At 44.8% G+C, this 20,993-nt stretch overlaps 1 protein-coding gene across 1 annotated transcript; it reads right to left on the bottom strand.

Annotated features, from left to right (window-relative positions):
• Positions 1–8,992: 8,992 nt before the first annotated feature.
• Positions 8,993–19,039, bottom strand: LOC136047499 (ovoinhibitor). The gene is made up of 16 exons (XM_065734654.1): positions 18,850–19,039; positions 18,029–18,048; positions 17,092–17,228; positions 16,869–16,929; positions 16,459–16,592; positions 15,977–16,037; positions 14,976–15,112; positions 14,440–14,500; positions 13,670–13,806; positions 13,244–13,304; positions 12,063–12,196; positions 11,921–11,981; positions 10,546–10,682; positions 10,093–10,153; positions 9,665–9,780; positions 8,993–9,184 (listed from the first exon to the last, which is right to left on the bottom strand). The coding sequence occupies exons 1-16, from the start codon at positions 19,037–19,039 to the stop codon at positions 9,139–9,141; spliced, it is 1,554 nt and encodes a 517-aa protein (XP_065590726.1). The 3' UTR covers positions 8,993–9,138.
• Between the last annotated feature and the right edge of the window lie 1,954 nt (positions 19,040–20,993).

The following is a 20,993-nucleotide window of genomic DNA, read 5'->3' as shown; positions in this document are numbered from 1 at the left end:
GGCCAGAGAGGCTTTGCCACCAGCAGAACTGATTAACTGCAGCCAGCAGAGGCTGGCAGCACCGTATCTAACCAATGAAGCTAATGGTATTTAGCACTAGTTTGATAAAAGAAAGGGTTTCTTGTCGGTTTCACTGCCTATGAATAGAAGAGCTTGGTAGAAGACTTGAAAGCAAGGTAAATCCTGTCAAATACCACTAAAAATGTCACTTGAACCTTATCAGCAGGGAGCCCTTGTTTACAGACCTAGTCACAGGTAAGTGAATTGACTCAAAGTGTTCTGCCAAAGCATCTTAAGAACAAACGACACTGAAGTTCGGGGAACTTATTTACATTAGGGCACCAGCTATGCCTGAAAGTACAGTTGTCCTTCCCCCTGCAGACATTTCAGAAAATACAGACAGGAAAACTGGGACAGGCTCTGTCTCTCACCTCCAGCCTTCACACCATCCCTCTCCAAATGGCTCTTTCCTAGGAGGAGGTCTGGAGCTCTGCTGTTTTGGTATGAGTAGTTTTGCAGCCATGCCTTTAACCTAAATTTCTTACCATGATTCCTTTGCCAGGTCTGACATGGCAAGAATACCTGTAGTATTTTGCCACGAGAGCTAAGCACTGGCATGTTCTGAAGGATGCAGCATGGCTGTGAGGATATAGGTTACATTTCTACATGGAAATATGGGTTTCCTTCAGGGGGAGGCATTGAAATAATTATTCTGCTGTGTTTGTTTCTATAAATTAAGGGAATGTGCATGAATATTTCAGAAAGATTTGGCACAGCCTCAAGATATATTATCCTGATGTGTCTTGTGGAATACATCGCTGGGAAGCAGAGATTTCCCCTAGCACCCATAGGAGTTCACTATGGCTCCTGCTGCACTGGGCACTCATTGCCTTCATAAGCTCATGGGTGCACAGCAGGAGGGAGGTCCACATCCATCTTTCTGTGTTGAACATGACTTTTGGCACTGCCTGGACAACAACTGTCTCCCTGGAGCTGCTCAATGCCAGCCACAGGAACAGCACCCAGAAATCACTCTGTTCTCAGCTCAGGGAGCAGAGTCCCAGCATAACCTCCTCCAGCCCCAGCTGGCCCTGCCCCTGTGAGCAGCATGGCAAAAGCCACAGCTGGTTTGCCTCCTGCTGTAGAACAGATCGCTCAGCCCTTAGCTACCCCAAGAACGGATTTCATCTGCTACCCTGCCACTGATCTCCTGCTGCAATCCACTTAATTACAAACTCTTAATCCTTGAAGTCAGGTGCAGCATATGGCTAATCGTTGTTTGGCTAAAGGGAAATCTTCCTGTGTGCAGAAGTCAGCATGAGGTCAGAGATCCGTGAGTAAGCAAAGGCAGGGTCACATCTTACAGTGCCACGTTTCATGGTCCTGAACTGCAGAGGGTCAGAAGGCTGAGACTGGGGCAGGACTTGGCCAGTATACAACATCCTCCCTCACTTACCCAAGGAATTTCTTGGTTTACATTTTCCTTTACAGTTTCTGGTGGTGGTGATGTTTTTTCCTAAACTAATATTGATGTCATATTCTCTGCAAGACTCCATACTGAAGGTAGGGCACTTTTCTTAGCAGGTAACACACTGACAAATGAATTATAAAACATTTCACTACTCTTTTTCCAAACATTCCTGGGTTTTGTCACATTATTTTGATTAAAACTTCTGTTGTAAATGGGGAAAACAACAATAATTAGTTGTAGCTCCTTCATGAAATTGCCCCAAATCACTCCAAAATGCCTGCTTGATGCGACTGCTTAATGCAGTTTCTATCTTTGTCTTTCTGCTGGCCATACAGTGACCACCGTGTGACCTGAGCCATATGCCTGGAGAAATCACTGCAGAGCCAATGGCAGACCCGTCCCTCACCTCCTGCCCTAAGGTGCTGTTTGAAGTAAGCAATAAAACAAATAAAAATCACTGATAGGATTAGAACGTATCTCTAAGAAAACATATCTATGCATTTATGAACTTATTAAATAGAGCGTGATTCAGGTAACACCAGTGAAGGTTTTCGTGAATTGAAAGGACCCTGTGCAGAACTTCGTACCCTGCAGGGGAAGCTGACATAGTTCCACGTTACTTCAGTGATGAATTAAATGTTCTGGGCCCCACTGCAAGGACAGGCATTGACATATGGGCACACATCCAGCAGAGGCCAGCAGGCTGCTCAGGGCACAGGGCAGGCAAGGGGGGCTGGGAAGCATGGCCTTCGCCCTAGAGAAGGGGAAAGTATGGGGACATGCAGCTGCCCTGTGGGGTTATAAGGGAGGCTGAGCTAAAGGATGGAGTTCTATCTGAATATATGGAAATAATCCTCTCCATGAGTGACAGAAGAAGCAGATTGGCTGTGAATTTCCTCCATTGGTGGTATAGAAACACGGCTGATTGAGGAAGGCCCTGAGCATCCTGAGCCGCCTTTGAACCTGGCCCTGCTTCGAGCAGGAGTCGGGCTGGAAACCTCCAGAGAGCCCTTTCAGGCTGAACTGTTTTATGTGTGCAACGCTTGTACAGTGCTCTCTCTCCTACAGATGATTTTTGTTAAAGAAGGAACATAAAATTTCTCCACGACTCAGGAAAGCAGCCCCAGAGATTTCCCACAGCTTTTGCTGAAGGGCCACAGTGAGAGATACAAAGGGCTTCCAGCACATTTCTACAGGTAATGGCCAGAAACGATCTGCATTCCAAAAAGAGCACGTTGCAACCATTGTTTAGAAACAAGCCAAAGAAATCCCACAAAAATATTCAGATTTGAGCATGTAATTATTTCTTACTGGTTCCCAAGCCTCTCCTCTGGTGCAGCCCAGCCCTCCTACTCCCCACACCTCCACAGAGGAGCATCAACTGTGGGGAGCTATAGGGAAGTGGTGTGCACTAAAGAAAATCATCTACCAACAGTGACCCTTCAGCAGAGCGCTGCAGCCTGGACCAGATCTCCGCAGCTCTGAGGTCATACCTTCACTCCTCACCTCACACTGTGCTCCAGCTCTGGGCAGGCATCTGGGTGAGGCACTTGTTGCTTCCCACCATCCAGCAGTACGTGACCAGAGCAGCAGCAGCAGGGAGGTGGCGGCCGTACCCCTCGGGTTCCAGGCAGCCACTCAATTTGCCCAAAGTGGCGCTGACAAGAGAAGCTTATAGGCAAAATGAAGAAATGTTTACTGACGAACAAGTAGACCTGGCAGAAACCCGTTCAGTATGGTTGGGATGAGTAATCGATACACACTACTGAGCAGCAAAGATGAGCCCAAAATGCCTTTGGAAAAATCTCTTCATCTCAAGGCAGCTGCATCCTACAGCTCATGGAGGGTGAGGTGTCCAGAACAGGACACAGTGTGAAGGCGATGGAGAGACAGGTTACAGCTTCCCATGAAGCACTGGGATCATCTCTGCACAGCGAGCTGCCAAGTCTCATTAATTCAGCGTGGCAACATGCCTCCAGTGCTCACTGCCCTCGGTTCTGTTTTGTAAGATTGACAGAAACATCTATGGACCACAAAGTGTTTTTGACAAGGAAGTGATTAACCTTTGCTGTTTACATCTCCCTCCACTTGGTGAGGAACACACCAAGTTTGTGCATTTTGAGGAGGACTGGCTGCAAACAAGAGGTGCTGCAGACCAGAGGAAGAGGAGGGCTGCAAAAAGTATTCGTCTGAGTCCTATCTGGGCTTTAGGTAACAAAGGAAGGGTTTCCCTGAGCACACAGACAAAACCTTAGATGCCAGACTTCAGGATCAGCCCCATTATGTGAACGTGTCCCCCTGCACAAAACACAGACAAGAGGAAGCAACCAGCAGTACACAGCAACGGCTCCCAGAGATGTCCCCCATTGGTGCCACAGTGATCCAGATCCACCAGAGAAAAGGGGCACTATTGCATCCCCATGCAAAGTTTTATCCTTCTTGAAAGCCCCAGAAAGGGGCAATGCAGAACAGGAGCAATGAGAGCAGAAAGCTGAAGTGTGCTCTTGGATCTCTGCTGGCCAAAATTCACCTGGAAAACAGCGCTTAAAAGAAGACAAATGAAGCAGGCTGTGTTCATTTGTGGAAGGAAAAGTGGGAAGCTCTGGATTTGCAGTGAACGATGGTTTGCTTTTTAAGAAGGATCTTGTAAATAAAAAAAGCATCAAGGGGATTTTCTTTCCAAGGGAGACGATGCATAGCAGTTTCATATTGTTCAGAGTGGCTGACAGTGAAAACACACAGCTCTCCCTGGTGAGAAAGAGAAGAAAGATGGAGTGAGAGGTAGCATGCATCACATTGCTATAGGCTGGACAGTTTGTTGGAATATGGATGGTGAGGGTTTCTGTAGCTAACAATTAGGTCCATAACTACTGAATAATTGTTCCTTCATTATTAACAACAAAAGAAAGTGGAACAATCTAATTTGTCCTGCAGAGCTGAGTGTTAATGAGATCACAGGCTGATTCCTTGCATCTGGGTGCAGGCGAAGCAGCACTGGTGCTGACAGAGAGGGGCACATGGCTGAAGGACAAGATTTTACTATTTATAAGTTATAGTTAGCAGATAGAGGTACACAGCAAGACTCGTCTCTGAACTATTGCTTTGGCAAAGAAACACTGTTACTCACTTAATATATTAATACGTACATGATGACTGCTGTGCTGTATATGATCATATGGTCCCTGCACCTCCTGGCATCATACCCCATTTGCAACCTGACAAAAAAATGTGCTGTCAGGAGAGCTGTACGTGCTGGTATCCACAGAGGCTTTGTGAATTTCCTTTTCTGATCTCGAAAAAGGTTATGCTGTGCTCTTCTGGTGCTGTTGGAGAAGGTTGTTTGCACAAAGAAATATTTCTGCTGCTTGTCTCGGATTTTGCATCGTTTTGCCACTCTTCCCTTCATACATTTGAATGCAGCCTGTGGAGAATAGCAGTGTTAGGAAGCTAGCGTTAAATCGCTGCCAAATAAAATGTCAACAGAAGGTATATGCATCGCTTCTGTCCATTCGTCCGCTGCCTGCTCAGCATCCACTGACATCATTTGGGATGCTGCCACCGATGGCAATGGGAGTGCGGGCACCCGTTCCTGCTCCCTGGGGGTAGTGCTGCTGCTCAGCCCCTCCACGTTCCTTGTCACTGCACATCCCACATGCTCTGAAAGAGGGAAAGTCTTCCATTAGAGATCCAGCGTGCCCATTTTCCCAGAGGGTGATGGATGCTGGGAATGTAAATAACACCCCCAAATGATGTAAGTGAAGGAGAGTTCAGCTGAGTTAACTACCGACAGTGAAGTGGTGTTGGCATCTCTGTTATAGACCTATAGCAATGACAAACCTGTGACAGCTGAACGAGCTGTGTCATCTGGGTTTCCACTCCAGCTATTTTGTTTTCTTGTCTAAATCTTCATGATTTCCCCTCGAACATGAACAGTAAGTGGAGAAGGAGGAAAGGAAGATGAATTGGAGCATCACAGGGAAAGGCTGGGGACTGAAGGGGCTGGCACTCAGAAGGCGCTTTCCTTATATTGGAATGGCACATTACAGGCACAGATCCCACATCCATTGATGTAAGTGGAGCCATCTGTGCCACAGACCTGGTCCAGGGGGCCCCGATGCCATCCTCAGTGGTGGCCCATGTCTAAGCCTTACAAGGGAGGGAGAAAAAGAGCTGAAAGCCATCCATTTCCAAATATTCATCATTATTCAAGGGAGGGTGAAGGAAAGCAAAGTTCTAGGAATGAAAACTAGATGACAAGAAACACGCTGTGTGGACTCCCTTTGTTTGCTGACTAGGAGCACGTGTGAGCTTGTAGGGCTACACCTCAGCTGGAGGAAATCCGGGGGCCCCTCTCCGCTTTGAGGCTGCTGCCAGCTGGTATGCAGCCCCCTCCCACTGCTGCTTTACTTACATCTACGAGCTGATCAGTGCAGCGCGTGCAGCCGGAACCAGAGCGTGGCAGAGAACCAAATAAAACGCTATCAAATGATAACAACAAGAGAATGAATGTTTCTGAGTGTGAACATAATGAGGGATGAAGTGGGTGGGTACCAGGATTATATTCCTTTAAATATAGACATCTGAGGGAATGTTTTTATTATCCCTGAACTATTTCCTTTACTAGTAGTTAGAGACCTGTGCAACAGATGCAACGAGTTTGCATAATTACTGTGGAATTTCATTTATCTGAGGAATATATAGTTATAAAAACAATGCCACTGAAACATTCTAGTGAAAGGAAAACAGTTTCAGAAATCAGCACATGGTTCTTAAGCACCCATCAAGCTCAGCAACTGAGAGTTTAGGCCCATCCACACACCTCTCGCAAATGCAGCATATGGAAGAAGAGCAAAAACAAGGCAAATTATCAGTAGACATAGTTTTGAAACCTACAGCTCTTTTGGTAAAGAGTCTGAGTGATGTTTAGGTACAGAGACTGTAGATGATAAGGACTTTTTTTACATCAGATAGAAATGTGCTGATATGTACAACACTGATAAATGATGAAAAACCTTACAGCTCAATACAGTAAGACATTATGTACCGTTTTCTGAATCCTACTATTCAATCAAGAAATTAAATGATTCCCTTCATTCTTCCTCCTCTTTTTGTTGTAAGAAAAATGACTGGAGACTCCAAAAGCATTGATAAGGCTATCAAGATAACTTTGACAAACAAGGAAGGGGAGAAAACATTTATAACTTTAAAATATTGCTTCTGCAGTACGCATTCACAAGTCATGATTCCTAGAATCATAGCATGGCTTAGGTTGGAAGGGACCTTAAAGATCATCAGGCTCCAACTCCAGACATGGACTGATTACTCCCCACCAGATCAGGCTGCTCGGGGCCCCAGACAACCTGACCTTGGGTACCCATTCCAGAGGTTGGACCATTATCAGTGTGAAAGACATGGAATTCCACAAGTCCCAGCATTGCTCAGTCCCCGGAGCCAAGGGCTGCAACAGCTGTGAGCACTGCATGGAGCTGGAGCTGCCGTGCTTCAGCAGAACATGTTAGGTGCCTGACATTGCACATATACCAGGAAGTCAGGACTTTTTCCTTCACTGCATCCTTGCCAGAGTGTATGGCTCTGCACCTGCAACTCTTTTTGTTCCCAGTAGTGTAAAAAATAAGAGTTCTCTGAAGAATGTTAAACCCCTGCCGTTGCAACTGATCCTCTAATGGTTCTTTCCAAGTTAAAAAATAAAAATCCTTATCTTGACACGGTCTTTGAAACTGCTCATGTTTTTGCCCGAGATGAGTAAGAATATCGGCCCTGTGCACCCAGGGAGCAATGAGCAGCAGGCTGAGCAGTACAAAAGTCCCCAGCACTGTCATCCTGAAGAAGGTTACTGGATATATCTGCAGTCTGTCAAGCTCTGAGCTCAGGAGATGATCTCCTAGTGCTCCTCTGCACAGAAATCTCCATCCATCCATCCATCCATCCATCCATCCATCCATAGCCAAACCAGCAACCAGCCAAGTCAACTGCTCTATAAAACCATCCTTCAGAACTCTTTGTGACACTATAGACCCAGTATTGTTTTACCTCTCCCCCAAGCCACCAAAATGTAGTGTTTCCTCTTGAACATGCTCATCTTTCCCTCACCATTGCTTCTTCAGCAACATGATACAAAGTGAAATCATTCAGCCCCCAAACCCTCAGTAAGCAACCCCGGCTCACCTGAAAAACAATACTGCAGCAGAGAAAGAAAAAACTCTGTCCATGAAAAATTGGCTGCCCTACTACTTTTATATAATGATATTGCTTCACAAATCACTCCTTGAGCCTGGGTGAATATTTCATTCCAGTACTGGGCTTTTCCCATTTGTAGTGGTTTATTCCGTTTTGTACATCTATATGAAACCTACTGGCAAATACTGCATGGAAACTGTGTCTAATGGTCACTTTGGCCTTTTCCCTGTACTGCCCAGACTTCTCAACTTTGTGCCTCTTTTAGTTCATGTTTGCCTTTGGTATCATCAGACAATGTGTTCCACAAAGCAGGATTTGGCACGGCTATGCCCAGTTAATGTCATTGAGTAGAATCGATAGCTTTACTGAAAAGGCTGCAAAAGCCAATATGGGAGCTAAGCCCAAGCAAAAGCCACAAAAAGTTTATTCAGATCTTATCCCTAAGAATAATCAAGCAACAGCTAAACTGGATTAAAGCAGCCAGTGTTCTACAAAAAGACCTGAACAGCAAAAGGCAAGAAGGTTATATAAACCAAAGGAACGTTTACATTAGGACACAGACTCAAGAAAAGCACAATAAGCCATTGTTTGTTACAAATCATCTTGAAAAGTACACACCAGACAGAATTTAACGGTGTGGAGGTGCTATGGCCCTGTTCCCTGATACAATACCAGCAGTATCTCCAAGTTGGGAGCATTTGCCTTCTGCCTATTAATCTAGCCTCACAATTCAGCAAGTGACTTTCCAAACTGGTCCAAATAATTATGTTTCTCTGGTAAACCACAATGGGATATTGAAGGAGGAAGGATGTGCTGAGGGGACTGGTGTGGAGCTGGAGGTGGTGGCTGTACCTACGCTGGCGGAAGCTGGAGGATGATCCCCATGCCACCCTACCTCCACCTTCACAGGTAGGCAGTGGGTTTCCCTTTCTAGCCAAATGCAAGAAAACTCTCTTTGTGAGAACAAACCATCCACCTCATCTTGGGAATTGCCCTGTGGATGGGATGGACCATGCTCTTGAGGCTAACGTCTCCCTGCACTGACTACAAAGAGGGAGCCCATGCTTAGGTCATACCAAGACTTAGGAGAAACTGATCCTGACAGCGTGACTGTGAGGAGTAAGGAAACGCCTGAGAGCTCGAATGGGAGCCCAGGCCCCTTTCTGAAGAGGAAACAACATGGATGCATGGCAGGAAGAACTCTACCCCCATTGGTTGTCAGAGCAGAACATCGACAGAAGAAACAGTGTGCACCACTGTGTACCAAATTGAGGAGGAGAAAGGGGAAAAGGTATGAAATGTGACACTAAGGTAAGACAGATAAATGTTGCCAAGTGAGTTTATTCACCAAAAGGTGTTATGAGAACTTAGGAGACAAGACAAGCTGAAGGAAAACTGTTGGGTTACATCAGCCCATGGAGATTCATGTGCAAAGCAGATAGTTTCCCATGCTGGATTCCTGTGCAGAGTTAACATTCGCTCATACTCATGAGGTTGAGAGTCCTATTGCTCTCCCTGGTGAAAAGAGAAGAAAGGATTAGACACAGAATAGATTTTGTGCTCTCTTCTTACTAGCCCAAATGTTGATAATGTTGACAGAAGATAAAGAACAGTCTCAAAAGGCCTACTACTTCCTTTCATTATGAACATCAAAGGAAAGATGACAGGTTTCACACATTTGAAACGCTCCACCTAGTTTGGTGGAGTACTTTCCCCATATTCTGATGAGCTTTGGGACAGACTGTATGCTGGCGAAAATTAGCAAAATGACTTTGAAGTTAAATAAAACAGTTAGCCGCATAGTGACCGACAGAAGTGGGTATTTTCTCTTTGCATTTTCTCTTAAAAGGTAAAAAAAAACCCACCTCCTTGCACAAGTCATGATGCATCAGAAATGTCCAGCACAAAACCATAAGGAGTTAGTAAAAAAAATACCTTACAAATTCAACTTTGTTTTTGTAGGAGCTACAGGAAGGGTTTCACTCCTGTACTTACAGGTATGCGTTGCAGAACATACATCTGTTGCTGTATGTCTTGCCATCAGAGCCACAGTGGGGAACGTATTCCATGGTGCACATGGGAGAAACTTCCTGGATCCCATGGCAATGTTCCTGCACACACAAGGAAGACATGAGGCTCTGCCTGGAAGCAAACAATAATCCCCCAGCAGCAAGAGTGAAACTGTCTGGAAAACCATGGCAATAACCAACTCAGTTCCTCCTGGTGAGGGATGTGATCTCATACTATTCCTGTTCACTGCCATGGGATGGATGACAGCTGTTCTATGACCAGTGTGACATTCCCAGGGGACCTCCCCAGGGTTGCACACCGCTCCCCAGTTTTTGATGCGGAGTAGGGGACAGTCCCCCATGACTGCCACAGACATCAGATCTTGCTCTTTATTCCCATCCTTTCCAACTCACTTTTGTTATATCCTCTTCACATCTTCCATTCTTTCTCTTGCCAAGATTGGTCCGGTGTTCCCTGGAGGAGGGAGAGGTGAACATTAGCAAAAAATCTTCCCATTTTCAACCATGGTATAAGAGCACAACCTCGCTCCCACATGGTACACAGGATAATTTCAGATAAATCAGCTTAGCATTGCCTGAGGAGCTTTAGCAAGAACATACCCTTAAGGACTATGGATATGTCTTTCAGAATAGTGCTTTCCCAGACAGTGAATCCCTTTTCTGGGTCTTTTAGGACAGTGGACCTTGTTAAATGCCCATCTCAAACACCAACCAGGCAGCAGGGATAGGCAGACAGAACCTACCCAACACAAGGTTTCAGACAGAGCCCTCGTGTGTTATTCAGCACTCAAAGACATGTCCAACCACAGCCACAGTGGGTTCCCCTGGAGAAGGATGAGTACTTACAGATTGTGAGCGCACAGTGTGCATTCACTGGCATAGGTGACACCATTGGTAGCACAGACAGGACTGTAGATCATGGTGCAAGCCATCAGCTGCCTGCCATCCTTCAGTGTGGAAGTGCGGTACTTGCTGCAGTCGAGCTGGGAAACAAAGACAGCAAATGCTCTGCATAAGGGTGCTCAGACACAAACCCCCTGTTTACGCTTCTGCCTTTTGAGATCTGACACAGGATGGATTATGGTTATGTATTGACTCATTCTTCATTGAAAACTATCAATTTTCTGTCACAGCCTTATGCTGGAGAAGACTGAATCAAAGCTTGGAGGTGTGTATCACTCATTCAGCTCTGTATTTATCATGATGCCCTTAGAGCTTGCTGAACCACTACGACACTGCAAAATGCAGCTCATAAATAATCTGCAAATCAAACTGGCGTGATTTATGCACTTCCTGCAAGAAAAGCTCAGTGTGACCAAGGAGAGAGTCATGGCCCACAAAAGAATTGAGAAAATGTGCTGACATGCCTTTTGTTGCAAGGGGCTGGTTCTGCATGTTGCAATCAGGCAGAAGGACTGACAGCAGTTCAGAATGATTTATGCCATCTGAAGAACTGGCCTTGAGTTTTAGCAATCCCAGTTTCTCCAGTGTGAGCTCTTCCTCACCGATTTATGCATCTCTCTTGGTCTGAGCACAGAGCATACCCAGGAAACAAAGCGATGACATTTCATAGTCTGTTTGTATAGAAATGAAATATCTGACTCATGACATTGACTCTTTCAAACACATGATAATGAGATGGCTTTGTTTTTCTATTCCCCAGTGAGTGTAAACAGTTTAGAGCTGGCCAAATATAGTTTATCTGGTACTTTTACAAGATTCATTGTTGGTATACGTTACATTATATTGCGTTTACAATGGAAAGAGAAAGGGGTTTGAATCCCCTGGTATGTTAGATATAAGCATTCAAAATGCAGGTAGTTTTCTAATCTTTGCAGAACATCCTCTTGCACAGCACAGTTATCCAGAAGGCACCAGGTACCCAGGGATGATCTGTGTCCCTTTCCCATATTGCCAGAACAGACTGCTACACTCCCATGGCAGGTATGACAGACTGCTGTGGGAGAGAGGTTTCTTCCTGTAACGCCTTAAATCATTTATGCTACCTGTCTCGTAACTCATTCCTCACCTGCCCTCTTCTTTTTCTTTCCCTGTCTGCATGCAGAAAATGCGTAGTGTTCCTGCTGCCAGGGTTGATGTTCACCCACAGGAAGGAGGGCAGCAGGAGGGCATGACCCAACCCCACCAAAACCAACCAGCACTGTACAAGTTAGGCAGTAAGCACCACCTCAAGCTCTTGTTTTCCTCAGCAATCACTTACCTCAGGAACTTCCTCTCTGCACCTCCCGTTATGCTTTTTGGCAACGCTGGTTCCTAATTCACTGTAAGAGAGAGAAAATGGAGTTGACAAAGCTCGACAAGCAGCCAGAGTGATCGGTGAGTGGGTGACCTGCAGGGCTTACATGTTGTGGGCACACAGCGCGCAGTCGTTGCTGTAGGTGACACCGTCAGTGCCACAGACCTCCTGCAGGATGAAGGGGCAGGCAGTGATGGCTTCACCACTTTTGATATTTCTCAGGTATTGGGTGCAGTCAAGCTGGGGAGAAACAGTAATGACACTGTGTCAGATGCTAGGAGACAGACTGTTTGTCGAGCCAGAGGAAAATATGGGTTGATTTCAGTTTAGTCTTCAGTTATAAATGAAATAATCGTAGTTGTATTTGGTATTGCTTGCTAACAAAGGGAACGCAAAGGAACAGCAGACCAGAAAGATAATTTTCCTTATTTAGCATCTGTGCAAAAACAAGCATTATTCAAAGGAATTTGATATAAGGAGTTTGACATTAGGTCACGCCTGACCTAACTAAGCCTTGGATTTTCTTTCAGCATTTTCAGAACAGCAATGAGAAACTGTTCCACCAGCTCCTGTTGCAAAAATCTTTACAATGTTTAAAAATAGTCCCAGTATTTGAGGATAAATAAGCAAATACCTACTGATGGCACTGGCTAAGCTTCTGACCAGCTAAGCTTCTGACACTTCACAGTCATTTTACATACCTTCCCCAGTGCAGTATCTCTTATTACCCATATTTCCCACACAGTCCAAGAGCAAATTAAGCAAAGATAGCATTGTAATTGTGTCTTCACTATAGAAAAGATACAGCATTCCCTTGGGATGCACCAAGTTATTTTCATTGTTTTAGAGCTGCTCTGCATAAGCAGAATAGATGTGCTGAGATATTATCAGCACATACTGTTACCGTGCATGTTTATAAAGCTATTTCTGCGTGCGCACCTGCAAGCAGACTTCTCTTGGCTGACCACAGTATGAAGATTTTTTAACCTGTCTGCTCCAATGGAAATCCTAGCACTGAATGAGTACACAGGCATCAAACACAGCTCTTCCTCTCTTGCTGTGCTAAAATTGGCAGCACTATCTTGGTTTGCCTCTGGTGGTTTACCTCCAGAGATCTGCAGTATTGGGACACTTTGTTACCAGGGTCCCGGCCCCATTCCCCTTCTCTGTTGCCTGAATGCACAGACCCTGGTTGGCAGCCACTGTGCCCACAAAGAACATACACCAGCTCCTCCTGGAGCCTGGACAGCAGAAAATAGTGCTCATCCGACCTCTATTCACACTTACTGGTGTGCTCGTCTCCTTGCATCTTCCATTGTGGCTTTTCTTAACCTCAGTTCCATGTTGTCTGAAAGGAAGAGGCTGTCATTAGGGTGTGTGATCCTAAGCAGTAACAGACTTCTCAGGTCTACTTATAGCAGACTAATCCTCATTTTCCTCTGCCCAAATGCCACAGTCTTGATAAGATGCTCAGCTGTTCTGTTAGCTGGCTCTCCCACAGCTCCCCGAGGAGCACATCAGGAAAGGACACCAAGGTGACAGAGCTTCAGGAGGTAGAAAGAGGAACAGAAGGGGACGTAAAGACACAAAGACACAAGACATGCTGGTACTAAAAAAAAGAAATAAAAAGAAAAGGAAAAAAAGGGGAAAAAAACATCTGAAACACTAACACAGCTAGTCGCTCCAAAAGCTAGTCCTTTACTCAGTACTTACACGTTATGGGCACAAATGCCACACTCGTTGTCATAAGTAAATCCATCTGTGCCACAGACTGGGAGCAGGATCCTTGGGCAGCGCACCAGGGGTTTGCTACCATTGATTCTTCTTGTTAGGTATTGATCACAGTCAATCTGCAAAAAGCAGGAATGTCAGCCCTGGAAAAGTCCTTGTTCTCAAAGACAAACCCTAGCATTGCCTCCTGCTGCTCTCCGTGTCTTTTATGCTGGGATGCTGAAACAACACTGGTGCTACACTTCAGTTCTCTCAAAGCCAGCCTGAGTCAGCTCTGCAGAAACTCTCTCATGCCCAGGAGGAGCTACACGACACTGTATAATCTGTGAGATGCCAAATCACCAGGGCAAACAGTTCAGTCAATCCCAAATGCCACCGAGCTTCACTTCTGATACAAAGGGGTCACAACCTACTGAAACTGTTTGCAAGATATGCCAGAAAACAAAAACAAAAAAAAAGATGAAGAAGATATATCATCTCCTTTTCATTTTGCACTGTAGAATAAAAAAAAAAAGCAAACAAAATAATAAAGGACTTTGCTGGCAATGCATGTAGAAGTCATCCTCAAAGGAAGTCCTAAGTTTCCCCTGACCAACTTCCACGCTGTTTTTGTGTTGGATACACACTGGCACATCCTAAAGGACATGCGGCGAGAGCCAGGCTTCCAGCCAGCTCACTTTCAGGGTAGGTGTGGCCTCAGAAAATATTTCAGTGGGAAGAGGCAAGAGAAGAATGTTATGTTGCATACTTACATCAGGAATCTCCTGCCTGCATTTTCCATTGTGCTTCTTGCTGACATGGGTGCCCTCCTCTCTGAAAGAGGGAGGCAAAGTAGAGTAAGTAGATGCTTAAACTCTTGATTACACTTGCATGCAGAATGAACCAGACATAGCCTAAAGCAGATATCTAATAAACTTTGTCTTCAGCCTCTCTGCATGATTGCATTGGTATAGTTACATTACTCTGCTCGTTAACAAGCTCATCACGTCTTCTCATGTTATTTAAAGCAATATTCTGAACTAATCCTTTCTGTGCTCAGTCACTGCCCAGCCCACAGACTAATCAGACTAATCCAAGGAGCTGTGTTCTGACTTACAGATTTCCTCTCATAATCATGAAGAAGGTATCAGAAAAAAAAAAAAAACTCAACAAAAACTAACAAAACAAAAATATCGAGTTTTCAAGTGACTTGAAGAGATAGGTATAAGCAGCAATGCAGGAGGAAGGTTCCCAGCATGGCAGAGTGTTGCTGGTTACTCTGGAGGAGTAGGACATGTGCAGCACTTACGCATTGTGGGCACAGATCCTGCATTCGTTGTCATAGGTGAAACCATCTGTGCCACAGACCGGACTCAGGATCCTCGGACAGACTACCAGTGTTCTGCCATCCTTAGAGACTGTGGACGGGTACTTGCTGCAGTCAACCTGCTGAAATGAGGAGAATAAGCCCACCCAGAGCCCTTGCTATACAGGAAAAATCAACGCAATACCTTTATTGGTATTAGGCTTCATAGTTTTTGTGACAGGACAAAGCCCTGCTACGTTTAAACTAAATTGTCTATCAGAAATAGGCTTTCAGGATACTATCCTAATTCTCTAGGAGTCAAGCAAAAGCACCTCCCTTAGAGAATGAAACCTTCAGGCAAAGGAACACATATAAAACTTTCTGCCCCCTTCTCATCAGCACAACAGTCTTGATTTAGGTGTGAAATATTTGGAAATCTGATTAATATCATTTCAGTTTGTGTTGGCTTTCTCCTTATTTTTCCAGTGCTACAATAACTTAATAATTCAGATTCCCTGCAGTTAAGCACAGGAGTTGAAATGATAAAGGAGGAATAGTTATCTGTCTGTTGGAGAACGGACTTCCTACATCTCAGAATTTTTGTGCTGAAATATATAAGCTTTTCTTCCTGAGGCACTGGACTCTTACCCCAGTATAAATATACAATAAGCTAAACCCTATAAATATGTATGCTTGGTGCTCTTATGAATCTCACTATATCTCTAACAAAGCTACCAGCACTGGAATTTTGAATGCTTGTTACAAAGGGTGGAAATGCTTGTCATCTCCAGAGAGAAACCTGCCAATCTGCACAGCACAATGTAAGGGAAATCTTGGGCCTCTTCCTTTGTTTCAAAAGCCACCCTCTCCAGGCAGAAACCAGGAGCATGGAGTGGGACCCCTCGCCAGCCCTGTCATACTGTCATACATTTTCTTAGGGAAACCAATGGAATTCTCTCTGTTAACAGCCCTGTGAGGTAAGTTTTTATTTCTACTCTACTTACTGAGACAATCTCCTGTTTGCATTCTCCATCGTGCAGTTTGGAAATGTTGGTGTGATGTCCTCTGGAAGAAAGATTTGTTTCGGTTAGGAAGCCTTGAGAATAACTCTAGGTGCTGGGGCAAGAAAGCAAGGTCCCACCCATCATGTAAGGAACTGCTGAATGGTCTGGATGCAGCACACAGGTGGTAGCAACCACTTGTGAGCAGAAAATGCATAGTATTTCCATATCACAAGGCACTGAGAGACACTTTGATCTATTCATGCCTCTGCTGTGGGATGTCCTCTGGCTTTTTCATGATTCCCTTCATGAGCACAGACTGAGAATAGGGGAGAAATCTCCAGCTGGCTGGAGAATCACAGGTAGCCAGCTTCAAAGAGTCCCACAGAAACATCTACCCTAAGAAAGACTACTGTTTTACAGTGTTTCCAAGAGATTTAGCTATCTCTTGTTACCCAGAAGGATGTTCTACAGAAGAGACTTACGCATTATAGGCACAAATTCCACATTCGTTATCGTAAGTGAAGCTATCTGAGCCACAGACTGGTTTCAGAATCCTTGGGCAGGCTACCATGACGTTACCATCTCTTACAACTCGTTTGTACTGAGTGCAATCAACCTGTAAAAATAGCAGGAATGAGAAATAAATAAGTGAATGAGTAACAGGCTGACCAGAGAGCTGCGTGTCCTCCATCCCTGGAGGTACCCAAGGCTGATTTGATTGGAGCCCTGGGCAGCTTGATCTGGTGGGGGGCAACCAGCCCAGGGCAGGGGGGTTAGAGTCTGATGATCTTTAAGGTCCCTTCCAACCTAAGCTGTTCTTTGCTCCTGTGAAATAAAATTAAGACTTTATGAGCACCAATGGAGCAAGACTTTTTCTTACTGTTGGACTTACCACAACGTGCTTTGGCCTGCACTCTCCATCGTGTTCCTTCTCCACATTTGCCCCGTGCTCCCTGGAAGAAAGCAGACCTATGTCACAGACTGCAGAGGGCAGCCACCACCCCCGAGGTCAGCACCCTGGTGTTAACTCACATACTCCTCCACGCTGTCCACATTTTGGCCCTCACCTTGAGCCTCCTGCCCTGCAGCTCCCATTGGGCTTCCACAAAGCTCACCTGTTGTAGAGGCAGATCCCACACTCATTGCTGTATGTGGAGCCATCTGTGCCACAAACAGGCTTCAAGTTTCTCGGGCAGGCTACCCAGCTCGTTCCATCCTTGCCGATGCCACTGGCATACAGGCTGCAATCAACCTGTGAAAGCACGTCAGGGTTGGTTTCCGCAATGAAAGGACAGCCTGGCAACTCCTGCCACCCACAGCTCCAGACAAGACAAACACCTGAGGTATCATTTGGAATCTGCTCAAGCAGTCAGGAGGTGAGAATCTTCTTCTGATCATACTTTCCTGTGGGGGTCTGGGGGAGGAAGGACATGAAGGAAGGAGAGCTGTGGGTGAGACAGTGCCTAAAGAAGGCAGCTGGTAATTGGGAGGCTGGCCATACTCCACAGCTGCTCAACTCAAAATCTGATCGTTTCCAATCATGCTGCAGTCTCTGGTGATTTGCAGGAATCTCATAACTGCGTGGGAAGAACCTGCAGACAAATGCACTGCACAGACCCTGCTGTTCTCCTCGCTTTGATATGGGTATAAGCAAGAATATGGAACTGTGGGTCTTACTGTATAGAAAAATATACCAGAATCATGGTCTTTGATGCTTTTGAGCTTATCATCTTAAGACAGCTTTCCTCTCGAGGAGGTAACTGCTGCTCCTTGACTTGGACTAACTCAATTATATCCAGAAGTTAATATAATAGGATTGTATAATTCTTTCTTTCTTCATTTTATTTCATGAACAGAAAATAGTATAAGTGGGGTGTGTTTTACTTTTTCGTGACTTGGCAATATCATTCAATAATGCACTGGCAAGTATTATTTGAGCAACCAGGCTTTCATTAGATTAACCCGCCTGCTCATCAGGTAATTACATACTGTTTCTACTTTACCAGAAGCCTGGAATAGAAAAGAATAAATGGGCAAAAATCTGTAACTTACCTCAATTCCAAAGGTAATATCTGAAAGAAAAGTAGAGACAGAAAACAAATATTTATTATTAATATGCAGAGATGACATATGCAAAGTGTATGTAAGTTTATATAAGTGAATGAAGCAGTTACATTTAGTGACTGTTGTTGATTGGTTCATTGGGTTTAGGAAAATGCAGTTTCATATTATGCCAACGATGCACATTCATAAAATGAATCAGAAATTATTAAATGAAGTTTCACTGCACTTTCAATAGGAGGTGATGTGAGTTACCCAGTTCCTAAGATGCTACAGGGAAGCGATGTAGGGTATTTTCAAGCCTGCACTGAGTTTCAACTCTTCTGCCAGACTTTGTATTTGACTTGCAAGAGCTCAGACTTCCATGTTTCAGATGATTGTTGACCACTAGCATTGTCCTTCCCACAACAAACTTCTCAGTTACCAGGAACAGCAATTTATGGATAATTTCAGCACCACAGAAAATTTATGGATAATACAAAATACAATGTTTGTATTGCTTACATGGACACAGATGCCAATTCACATAGCTTTGCTTTCCCATATACTCAGTGCTTCCATGTGCAGGCTCCTGCCCTGCACCAGCACTGCTCCCTCAGCAGTTTGCTCCTATAAACCACAATGAAAACAGTTTTGTGTATGTGGTTTGCAGAAACCTGGATCTCTCAGTCTAAATATTTTGCTATGCTCTCAGAAGAGAACGTTCCTTCATGGAACAAGGCTCTCTTCCACATTACTGGACACTCCTGAACACTCCTGCTGATAGTACAGCCTCTGGTCTAGCTAGAGCCATCTATGCAGGAAGCACTCACCTGCAAAGCAGCAGAGGGCCAGAACCACCTTTAGAAGCTGCCCAGCCATCCTCATGGCAGTGCGTCTCGGTGCCCTCACAGCTCGCTTGCTCTCAGTGTGGGGGAGGAAGGGCACAGGTAGGAGCAGGAATATATAGCATGCTGTCATATCAAATGGACCCACCTTGTGATGTAACACCCAATCTGTCATCAAGACAGGAAGCCAAAATGTATTTACCCAGCTCTAGGTTTCTAGCTAATGATTGACATGGGCACAGTTGCCAGGAAGGGGCCTTTTGTGTGGCTTGAGGGGAACAAGAGAGTGAGGAACGTGCCACGGCCCCTCTGCTCCAGGATCTGCCACAGCACACTGCAGCTCTCATTCACCCTGTGGCTGGCTACATGCAATTGGGTCTTCCTCCTCCTCTGCAGTTTTAACTGAGGTCCTAGCCAACAGCCAAAACTCTCATTATTTAACCTCAGAACGTGGTTTTGTGCTCCTCATCACTGTATTTCATCTCTGAGCCCAGGCAATCACAACCTAGAAGGTCACCTCATTCTTTGTGAAAGAAATCCTGCTCTTCTGCTGTAAAAACAAACAAACAAACAAACAAACAAAAAACAACAGCAGAACAGATAGCTGCATGTCAGCTTTTCCTGTATTAATGCAAGGAAGTTTGGTCCTCAAATCCACATTTTTGTCTGCTCACTGATAATTCCCATGAATACCCCTCTGTGGTACGCTTCCACATCCCCTGTAACCTCATCCTGACCCACCTCACCAAGCCGAAGTGACACCACCCCACAGGGCAACAGGTCAAATGTTTTTGCTGCCTGGGTAGATGAGATCTACTGTACTTCCTTTATCTAGGAAGTCAGCCAACTTTGTAAAGATTGATATTAGCCCATGCGTGATTACCTTCCAGCAAGCTTACTGTGCACATTAATCATTCCTTTATACTTCATGGCTTTAGTTTTCTTCTAACGTCTCCTGAAGGTTTGCCCAGTACTAAAGTGGCATAGCTTGGATGGGTTCTAAAATGTGTTTTTCTCCTTTATTTAAGTCAATTTTTGTAAACTATAAGGGTTAGCCACAACAGAACAGTTTTCTTAGTCAGAATCCTAATTTTTCCAAGTTGTAATCTTTCATATTCTATTTGTATATTCTGTACTAATCAAAATCCCTATTTGCAGATCTACTTTTTGTGTGATTGAAACAGAGCGAGCTCAAGTTGAATCGTATCAGTTTGATTTTCTAAGGGAAGTACATCTCCAACACCCCTTGCACTTGAAAAGCAAACCCACAGTAACAAGATTTTTGGGATTACTTAATGGAAAACTCTATTTGCTCTCACATCTAGTAGCTCTGCTAATATTAGTACTTTGCAGTACGAATTCACAAAGTTAAAATCTCCCCAGATACCAACATTTCCAGCTATGTTGGCATCTAGCAATGGTAGAGGTCTCTATTCATATGCAGTGTCTGACACTCAGCCCTGATATCTCCTGCCTTGTTCCTTATCTCAGTATCAGCAAGTGTCAAGGACTCAAAACCTTAGGACCAACGTAGCACTCAACTACAAGGACCTCTATTCATCCTGATTACAATATCCATCACCCTGTGCCAATTGCAGCCAAGGCTATCATCAATTAATGCTTCCTGGCAGAGGAAAATGTGTCTTGACAGCCTAATTGCCAGACTCTGTAAAACCTGTCACGGTCAAGCAAATTCCTGCCAATGTCCACAAAGATGACACCTGAGTCTTATCGGCAAGGAGACATTATTTGCAAACCAAATCTGCAGCTAAAATAGATTGACTCAGCGTGTTCTATCAAGATCACAGCAATTGTCTTCCAGCTAAGTTATTAAACTCAAGGAATATTTGCTATAGAATACAGATTAAAGGGACGGAACAGCAAACACCTGTCAGTAATCTAGGGAAGGAACAGACATCTAGAAAATACTGCTGCAACTGTAGCTGTGTCTGCTGAGACAAACAGCTCTGGTCTTTGAGTCTCTGCATTAAGCACAAGAAGCCTCATGCTGCAGCCCTGCAGGTGAGCTGGCTGCTTTGTGGAACAATTAGGAAGAGCTTTTTCCATCAGCTGTCCATCCGTCTCATTCTCTTTGCTCATTTTCACTTTGCCAGCAGTGCATCCGTGCT

Source organism: Cyrtonyx montezumae, unplaced genomic scaffold (assembly GCF_038088225.1).
Source record: "Cyrtonyx montezumae isolate F1298 unplaced genomic scaffold, pur_monq_1.0 scaffold_18, whole genome shotgun sequence".
Taxonomy (NCBI): domain Eukaryota; kingdom Metazoa; phylum Chordata; class Aves; order Galliformes; family Odontophoridae; genus Cyrtonyx; species Cyrtonyx montezumae.
The sequence above is the reverse complement of the archived record's forward strand: the minus strand, read 5'-3'. Positions and strand labels throughout refer to the sequence as shown.